The sequence below is a fragment of the Hippocampus zosterae genome, chromosome 11, assembly GCF_025434085.1.
Source record: "Hippocampus zosterae strain Florida chromosome 11, ASM2543408v3, whole genome shotgun sequence".
NCBI classification, from domain to species: domain Eukaryota; kingdom Metazoa; phylum Chordata; class Actinopteri; order Syngnathiformes; family Syngnathidae; genus Hippocampus; species Hippocampus zosterae.
The window spans coordinates 4501928-4511862 of record NC_067461.1 but is presented as its reverse complement, the minus strand read 5'-3'; the positions used below and the strand labels follow the sequence as shown (position 1 = coordinate 4511862).

General features: G+C 43.9%; 1 protein-coding gene and 1 long non-coding RNA gene across 2 annotated transcripts; one reads left to right on the top strand and one right to left on the bottom strand.

Annotated features, from left to right (window-relative positions):
• The first annotated feature begins 2199 nt into the window (after window positions 1-2199).
• LOC127610577 (max-interacting protein 1-like) lies at window positions 2200-9597 on the top strand. Its single transcript, XM_052080888.1, has 6 exons — window positions 2200-2993; window positions 3943-4048; window positions 4454-4483; window positions 5575-5689; window positions 7273-7444; window positions 7530-9597. Exons 1-6 carry the CDS (start codon window positions 2489-2491, stop codon window positions 7691-7693), a joined length of 1092 nt encoding a protein of 363 aa, XP_051936848.1. The 5' UTR covers window positions 2200-2488; the 3' UTR covers window positions 7694-9597.
• Window positions 4480-7364, bottom strand: LOC127610605 (uncharacterized). Its single transcript, XR_007964971.1, has 3 exons — window positions 7246-7364; window positions 6835-6915; window positions 4480-4821 (listed from the first exon to the last, which is right to left on the bottom strand). It is a non-coding gene; the product is annotated as an uncharacterized LOC127610605 (long non-coding RNA).
• Window positions 9598-9935: the final 338 nt, after the last annotated feature.

Below are 9935 nucleotides of genomic sequence, written 5' to 3'. Positions count from 1 at the left end.
CTCTAAATTGTCCCTAGGTGTGAGTGTGAGTGCGAATGGTTGTTCGTTTCTGTGTGCCCTGTGATTGGCTGGCAACCGATTCAGGGTGTCCCCCGCCTACTGCCCGAAGACAGCTGGGATGGGCTCCAGCACCCCCCGCGACCCTAGTGAGGATCAAGCGGTACGGAAGATGAATGAATGAATGAATGTACATATAACGGAGATACGGTGGGTGCATAAGTGTGCACACCCCGCGTGTTTACAATCAGCTACCTGGATTTTAAAGCACGTCTGATTAATATTGAATCAAGTTCACATCTTCTAGTAGGATTTTCCTGACATTGGTTTTTATTTCATTTTATTTATTTGTTTTTGGACCTGAAAGCAAATTGGGCCGTCTTTTTATTTCGCAATTGTACAACTACAGTAACGCAGTTGTTTCGTCCCCCCCCCCCCCCCCCAAAATGAGTTGTACAAGTCATAGGCCCGATTTAAAAAAAAAAAAAAAAGATTTATCTTGGTGTTATTTGAATATATTTGAAAAAAATAGGCATTTGAACAGGGGTGTGCAGACTTTTTCCTCATTAACAAAACATCAATTTTGGTTCTTGTTTATGTGGGAGACCGAAACGGATTAACGGCTTCCCCATTCATTTCAATGAGAGACAAGTGTCTGCTCCCTGACAAGTTCCCCAAATCACGCGCGCACGCACACACCAACTTTGACTTTGCCTAGTGTGTGATAGTCAAGCCACTTTTGTAATCCTCCAGCTTTTCAGATTACTCCACTTGGGGTCACACATTCTACAGCCGTGCTGCGACGGGCCGCTTGTGTACAGCACCCAGAACCCGACCAGGCGTCTGATATAGACCAGCACTCCCAAGCACCCAGCACCCCCCCCCCCCCCTTTCAGAGAGGTTGTCACTCTCTCACAGGCGTCCGTTACAGGGTGGGCCACATCTGCAGCAGGCCGGCCATCTGCACCTATTGTCTGCCGGCCTGCCCGGGACCGCCACGCATGGCTGGCCTTGTAAAGACCCCCAGAGACGAGACAACCCCCTCTTACCCCTACCCTCCGACTACCTCCCTGTCCCCCCTTCCTCGGCTGGCAAAAAGATGACTTCTTAATCACCAGCCGAGTGTTTTGCAAAGACACGAGGCAGGCGCGTTCGAGGCGAGTTGCTTGGCAATCAGCCGCGAAACGTTCGGCCTGGGTTCGAAGTTGACGCGACGTGGTGTGCAAGTGCTTTTATTGTTGATTGGCTGGAGAAGTCACAAGGGGCGGGGGCCGAGGGCGAGAACGCACCCCCCAAAAATGACTCGAACACGTGACGGCATGGGAAATGAAGCAAAAGTGAAGAATGCTGTCAGTGAGTCAGCACATCTTAAAATGTCTTTTTGCTAATTCATTGAGTAGAATTTGTTATTTTATGACATTTTTGTTGTCTTTGCTTTTGACTGCCTTTAGCGTTTTTGTTTGGATGTGCTTATAAGTGTTGTGTCAAGCACATTAAGTTGTCTTGTGCATGAGATGTGCTATCTAAAAAAGCTGCGCTGCCTTGCCTAAACACGATAATACAGAATTATTTAACACATCAATAACGTCGTGCATAAAGAAGAATAATTAAAATAATATTGTAATATGACAATATACCGTCATTTATCATGTTATCGCGAGAAAATGGTCACAATCTGAGAATATGTTGCTGAAGGCGGATATAAAAAGTCGACACACCCCCAGCTCAAACGGCAGATTTTCACAATATAAAAATGAGACCAAAATAAGAAACTTATTTGAAAACACATTTTAAAAGGCGAGAAGAAACTAAACAGATTAAATAATGTGGTTGCACAAGTATGCACCCCCTCTCCTAACTTGGAGATGATCGTGTTCAGAATCAACCAATCATATTCAAACTCGCGTTAAAGAGAAGTCACCCGGTATCTGACACCATTTAAAGTGCCTGCGATTAATTCCAAACGAATTTCAGATGTTTTAGTGGGCTTTTCCTGGCATGCTTCCCCCCCCCCCCCTTTTTTTAGGCAGAACACTTAAGGTTTTGTGCTGACACCGATTGCTACTTGGGACTATTTTATGTTACAATTGTGCAGTCTGAAGATCTCAATAGCCCCCCCCCCCCCCTTTGGAAAATGCGTTTCCAATTTGAGTTTCTGAGGTTTATGGGTCACATCAATGGTGGCGGAAGCTTTGAGATGATATATTTTGGTCTCATTTTTCTTTACATCACAAAAACCTGGCATTTGAACCAGGGTGGGTATCGTCTTAAGTTGCCTTAACTAGTGAGAACAAAGCGCACTGGTACATGGAACTTGATATACTGGAACTGGATATACTAGTAGGCTCTAGTAGCGGAATAAACTTTATTAGTCGGAAACAGTCGTTCTACTAATGTGTTGAACTGTCAGACTGGTGAAGGCAAAAAGTGTGCGCCAGTAAATAGGGATTACATTGGGTATCGAGGATATGGAATAGACGGCCAAAGCTTGATGTGTTTTGGGAGAAATAAAATGCAAATGATGTTTTGCGATAAATCCAATCCGTCAGCTCCCCTCCCTTCTGCTGCATTGATCATGAGGATGTGTTCTGTGGCCCAGTTGACAATGGATGCGGCGTGCACGCGTTCAGTGGGAGGGATTATCCACCAAGTAGGGCAAGTGGCTGAGGCTAAGAACTGCAATTGCATCCAGCTTCAGACATCCGCTCGTTGCGCACGCGGACGACGAGCCGGGGGCCGCTTCTTCGCCCCAGTCACGACGAATAACACCTCAACCGAAATGGTCAAGTACGCGGGACAACAACGCCAGAACGACGAGCGGAAAAAGCAGGGGCCGGTGTCGGAGCGCGGTGCGTTCAAGGACCCGCGGGATTCGGGAAACGTGTCCGACTGTTCGCTGGGCGACGCGTCGGACGCCATGGATACGTTCATGAAGAACGTGCAAGTGCTGCTGGACGCCGCGCACTACATCGAGAGCGTGGATAAGAACAGCGGAAGTAAGTGGGATATACGTGCGGCGAAGAGACGCGGCTGTGTGCGTGCAGTGAACGCGCCACGGTCGGATCCCGGGGCAGACAACAAAAGAGGCGACGCGCACGGCACAACGCAGGGCCGTGGATAACCCTTTCCCTCCTCCCCCTCGCGGTGCCTGCGTCTTGTGGGAGTAATAGCACTAATCATAAATGAAGCCAACGGTAAATAATGCTAAATTCGGAGATCATGCATCGCTCTTGATCACAGTTGGTGCGTTTTTTATGCGGTTGTTACGATCTGCCCCCATTTTAAAACGCAGGCCAGGAGAGCTAAAGCGCGAGTTTTAATCTTCGTGCATACACGCACCATCAATTTACGTCGTTTTTTTCAAACATGTTAAATACGACACCGATGGCCTTTTCTGATTAATTAATCATTACGGTGCATCTGCTCCACCTATTTGCTTAATAAATATACAAAACGACTATGTCCTATTGCTAAAGGTATTGTTTGGTACTTATTATGAATTATAAATACCGGTTATCACTTTCGGGGCCAAGCTTCCTTGCATGTGTTATTCACATGGTTTCCACATGGAACATATTGGAGCCTCCTGATTGGCCTGGCACTCTTGTTCACCACCACCGTTAACCAATCAGACGTGCGTTCAAGCGTGACGTTGACGTGGCACCGGAAAAAAAGCATTTTGGGATTTGTATGATTTCACGCTCTGGCACATAGAGAGTGAAATGGCGGATGAAATTGTGTATTTTTCCCCCACATTGTTATTTGGACTAATATTGAATGTTAATATCGGGAAGGAACATTTAATCACCTCTTACATTGTAAATTTGCTGAGAATTTAGGTCAGGGCACACATGCTAATGCTATTAGATAACTATGTAGGTGGATATGTGTCAGACTGAGTTATATATGAACTTGTAAAGTCCGATTTTTTTTTTAACGACACAGAATGTGAGCATGGTTATGCTTCCACGTACCCTGCCAATGATCTGGCACACCCACAGAAACATCGTAAATTCAACAAGAACAGGAAACTGGACAATATTCACAACAGGTGGGTTCAATAAACAGCATATTACAATTATTAAACAGCCAATGTTCAATACACCAAAGGTAAATAATTCGCTTTTTTGAAGAAATAAAAATCTGTTTAGTGCCCGATTTTTCATGAGCTGAACACAAGGACTTCTTTCAGACATTGTTCACAAATCTGTGTAAATCTATTTTGTGTATTAGATACTAAATTATAAAATGGATTGCCTTGACATAATAGGATTGCTCGTCATGAATTGTCAGTTATGGTGTATTGTATCATTGTATCAATATTTGACTTTTTAAAAACATATTTTGTTTCTTTTTTTTTCTTCAAAATCAATCCTCTTAGCTTTTGTTTCTATTATTTGTCTCAGTATTAGAGTTTCCGATTTTCTAATGTTCTACATATTTGTAACCACTGCAGGTCAGCCCACAATGAATTGGAAAAGAATAGGTGAGTAATGAAAGATTAAAGCAAATTTCCTGTATGAATGTAGTTGTTTTTCCTACATATGACAAATACATGTATTCTGACAAGTCGCGTAAATTGTAAGTATCACTGTAATGACATCCTGAACAAGGACATGGTTGCCCACAGCTTTCAAATTCACCTTTGAAGAGGCGTAGCCTTGAGCAGTGTGTTCACGCCCCCTCGGTTAGTGAGTGACACAGTTCCTGGAGGACTTGCAGACATTTCCCCAGTCAGCAAATGTGCAGCATCTGTTCCCAGACAACGCGACTCCTTCCTGAAGCACGCCCTCGTCCCTCCGGTGCGGGACGAGGCGGCCGTAGCTGTGAGCAGACAACAAATGTCAGGATGCGTTTGTGTCCAAAATTAAATGGCCAGTTAATGTTTGCAAAACAAATCAATTGTGGGGCAGGAGGGAGAGAAATGTTTCTTTGAGAACGATTACATCACAGCTTGACCTATATACAGGACTACATTTTTTTCATTACCGGTAGCGGTACTGTACAGTTGATACCATGCATTTTTGTACCCGATTGTACATACAGGAATTATAGAAACCAATATCATACAAAAATGTCCTAAGAGCACACCACTTTGCCACATACATACAGAATCATACAAGATGTGGATTAATAAATACGTGAACACAATTTGCTTCTTGAACAGTTATGCTCTGACCAACCAATCAGAGCGCAGAACATTCTGATGTCATAAAGGGCCGGCACTCTGGCCCTGTGAGGATGCGTTTGAAATCTGGTTAAACAAACAGTCCAGTTGCTAATACATTTCAAGTTACATAAACCATCCGAAAGACGGGGGCAGATAAGTCTGACATGGCAACATCGACTGCAATCTAATTGGACAAAAAACAAATCTTAAGATCTTGAAATTGGACGAAATGAACGGCTTGCCACTGTCTGGTGCACTCTTGGATCAGCATTAATGTAACCGTATGTTTTGTTTTGAATTTGTGCGCTGTTGCATCGATTATTTTGGTTATCATATTACGCTGTGACCGTGACCGGAAAATTAACTTCCTGTTTGTGTGTTTGTGCAACCCTCCCCCCGACCCACAGACGAGCGCATCTCCGCCTATGCTTGGAAAGGTTGAAGTCGCTCATCCCTCTCGGGCCAGACTGCAGTCGGCACACCACGCTGGGACTCCTTAACAAGGCCAAAGTGCACATCAAGGTGTGGTTGTATTTTTAAGAAGCGTTGCACTGTCAAGACACTAAGATTTGGATTGTTTTCAATATTGAGCCACAATATTAGGTAAATTAGCACATCTCAGACGATCCAACACAAGAGGGTTTGGGTGGGGGGTAGTTTCCCGTGACCTTCCTGCTGCACACTCTTGCGTATAGTGGAGAGTGAATGCATCATCAACACACACATGGAATGTTTTAGTGGTCCCTTTCCTGTTTTGATTTTCGCTTAGTCAAGTCAAGTCAAGTCAACAGTATTTATAGAGCACTTTCAAACAGCCATCGCTGCATACAAAGTGCTGTACATGGAGCGATTTAACATATACAATAAACAGTAAGACGAATCAGTAATAAGTAATAAGTAATAAGGCGGTAGAAAGCACCAAGCAGTAAAACCAATAGCAAATCTAAGTCATGCTGAGTCAAACGCCAAAGAATACAAGTGAGTTTTGAGGAGGGATTTAAAGATGGGCAGCGAGGAGGCTTGCCGAATGTTCAGTGGGAGGTCATTCCAGAGAGATGGACCAGCAACAGAAAAGGCTCGATCCCCTCTGAGCCTCAGTTTAGTTCTTGGCACGTCTAGCAAAGACTGGTCCACAGACCTGAGGCGCCGGGCAGGTGTGTAGGGGCGTATGAGCTCAGAGAGGTAAGGTGGCGCGAGATTATTCAGAGATTTGAAAACAAAGAGGAGGATCTTAAAAATAATTCTAAAATGAATGGGGAGCCAGTGAAGGGATGCCAAAGTAGGAGTTACTGTATATGCTCCCTCTTACGAGTACCAGTCAAGAGGCGAGCAGCGGCATTCTGTACCAGCTGAAGGCGCTTGATGAAGGACTGGCTGACTCCAAAGTACAGGGCGTTGCAGTAATCGAGCCGGGATGTGACAAAGGCATGAATTACTGTCTCAAAGTGTTCATGTGAGAGGAAAGGTTTTATTTTATCTTATCTTAAATAAATCTTAAATCTTAGTGGAGATTTGAAGCTTTTGTTTGGGCAATAATAACGATGGTTAATAACAAATGGTTGCATAACGTAACGCAGACGCCATTATGTGGTTTGTCCCCTTTGATGAGGCGATTTGCGGTTGAAAATATTTACTTTGGTGGATAAAGCGTGTACAGTATGAAGTACCTCTTGAAGTCAACAGCTGGCTGTTTGAAGTCCTCAGAACGAGGTTCCGGTGTGGCGTTCTGATGTGGTTAAGTGTAGGAACTGGAGCAGGTGTGAACAGCATGCAGGGAGAGAACAAAAACACACAGCCGGCGTTATTTCAGCTACGGGAAATAGCTCGATTAGTGCTATCGTTGTCACTCACACCAGAGCCCATTCTCTACATGGCCATTTTAGAGTACTATCGCAAGTTTGGCACCCTCTAGTGGTATGCGAAAGAATCACTTAATTTAACTGTGGACGATATATTGGCTTCAGCTGTTTTGTTTTGTTTTCCCGGGTCCAGCACAGTACATTTGTTCAGAGTGTAGTATTGATGGATTTCGGATTAACGCACACGCACATTCTTGGCCCAATGCGCTCCCCTCACACCTTCTCCTCCTGGGTTTTCCTTTGAAGAAACTAGAGGAGGTGGACCGGAAGAGTCAGCACCAGCTGGACACCTTGGAGCGGGAGCAGAGGTATCTGCAGAGGCAGCTGGCCCAGCTGCAGACGCTCGGCGAAAGGGATCGCGTCCGCATGGATAGCCTGGGCTCCCCCACGGACTCTGACCGCTCCGAATCGGACCGAGGTTTGGATACAGTTACCACTACGTGCCCGGGGGCAATGGCAGCACCCTTTAATGCTTGCGTTTGTCCTTTTGTGTGTGTTTGCAGAGGAGATTGAGGTGGATGTGGAGTGCACCGATTTCTCCCTGGGAGAAATGGACAGCGTGAGTAGCGGCGGGGCCAGCGACCTGGATGACCAGAGTAGCCGGCAGAGCTCAGCCAGCGACGAGGGCTACTCCACTTGCAGCCTCAAAGTGGCCTTCTCGGCTTGAGGTCTGCCGCACTGTGCTCCTCTTCCCCCAACACTACTGTTTTATGGCTTTAAACAGGGGTGGGGAACCTACGGCAGGCGAGACACAATCCGATTCGATCTGCCATTGCAATTTTCACAACTGCATATCTACAATCGCCAACACGCGGTGAAGAATCATGGTTGGCTAACTTAAAATAGCGTACGGTCGCTAGCGAGAACAAATTGTATTCCTCCACGTGTCCAAATTCTAATTTTTTGAATAACGGTAAAATAAACACAAGCACATATTCTCTCACAACCTGCTGTGTGCTACAACTGAAACGGAGTGGTAAGCCATGTCACACGCATTCAATCGCAGATGCTACAGTACTATATAATGTGAGAATGGTGACCCCAGGTGGACAAAAATAATACCGACACCTCACATGCAGAAATAATTGATATTCTATGTAAGGCTGTCACTATCAAGTATTTTTTTACAAATGATTATTGGATTGAGAATGGCTCTAAATTATTTTAAAAAATAGTTATATCGTCACAAATTATCTAATTAATTGATTGGTTGTTGATAAATTTTGACACCTCTAATTCGGTATGAAGCCTCAAAACGTAATAAAATAACCATTTGGTCGCTGACGAGGGCCGACTGTACTGCGCAATAAAGTTTGCTGCTGTTTTTTTTCCCACACGCAAATCTTTGGCGAATCAGGCCGGAGGAATCAAAAAGGTCCCCGACACAAAAAAAGGTTCCCCACCTCTGACTTGAACAATCACCAGCCTACAGCTCCACAAACCCTCCATGTCCACCTAAAAACCAGCCTTAAGCTTGACCCCAACCTAAACCTGAATGCCTGTTGTCCCGTGACCAGCCACAATCAAAAAGAAAGGCACAAATGGGTACAAGTCTAATCTTCGATGAATCAAATGGATCCTTTTAGAAAACTGGAACGAAAAGGGGGGTGTGAAGGTCACAAATACCAGCTTGACATTTGCTCCATTTGCCTTTTAAAAAAAATGTAGCCCTTTTTCTTTGGAGGGCTGCGACGTCTGCATTCCAAAATGTGTTTGCAAACACAAAATCTGCTTTTAGTCGTCGGAGCCACAAGCATCAAAACTCTACACCTTAGTTGTTCTAATTTATTTTGCATAGTATTTATTATTTGTTGCTATATTTAATTGTGCTGCAGCTTAAGTGGTGGGAAGAAAAAAAAAAACGTTGAAAATGACGTGACCTCCCCTTGAAATGCATTACAGTGTCAGAACCTGTCATCTTTATTTTGACCCCCCATTTTAAAAGTCATAAGCTCTCCGGGACTTGTCTGAGCACAAGGTGAAAAAGCAATAAAACATCTATTTATTTTTTTAACGTCGCTTTTGTCCGTCCATAAGCTAAGGCGATTCATGTCCAACTTGGAAGACTAGTGATTTAAGTTTAAAAAAAAAAAAAGTAACAGAATTTCACAAGCTACAGTGCATGTGTGTTGAATGTTGTAATGAAAAAAAAAAACAATGTCTGTAGCATGAACAAAACACTTTTTTTATTGGATTTTTTTTTTAACGTTTAAACGGTCACCCCTTGTTGCACTGTTCCAAACCATCAAGGACCACAATAACGATGCCCATTTCCATCCATTTTCTCCCCTGCCAGTGAATCCATCAGCACCAAATTGTGTCTTAATGTGGGTGTATGACTCTTGCACAAGTCCCTGATCACCCCAACATCTGGGGAAATGTATAAAATGCACTATAAAAATAGGAATTGTGTTTGGGGGGTGGGGGAAAAAAAGCACAGCCCTGATGTTTTCTAGTGCTTGATTAGGGATTTTTTTTTTTTTTTGCAAAACATGCTGCTGGTGCCCTACTGATACTTTGTAACGGTTCCTGACGACACTCCCTGGAATCTGAATAAATCTCTTCCACCAACATGTGACCCAATTGTGTGTTGAACTTGAGCCGTTTTCCATGACGTTTGTTCCCATACTCGATGCAGATTGACCGTTTTGGCTATAACTATAAAAGCGGTTTAAAAACGATTAACTCGTGTTTTTATCTCCAACGATTTAGTTGATAAATTGAAAATAAGAAAAGTATAATTGCCTATATTTTTTAAGTGTTTGGGAAAACCTGATTGAAATACAACAAACTAATCCTTTCAGGGACAGCGGGTACTCCAGTGGCCATCTTATGTAATCAGGTTAGCATTATTGATGCATGAAAGGGTTTTAAAGAAGCTAAAGCAAGATGACTTGATTGAACCTTTC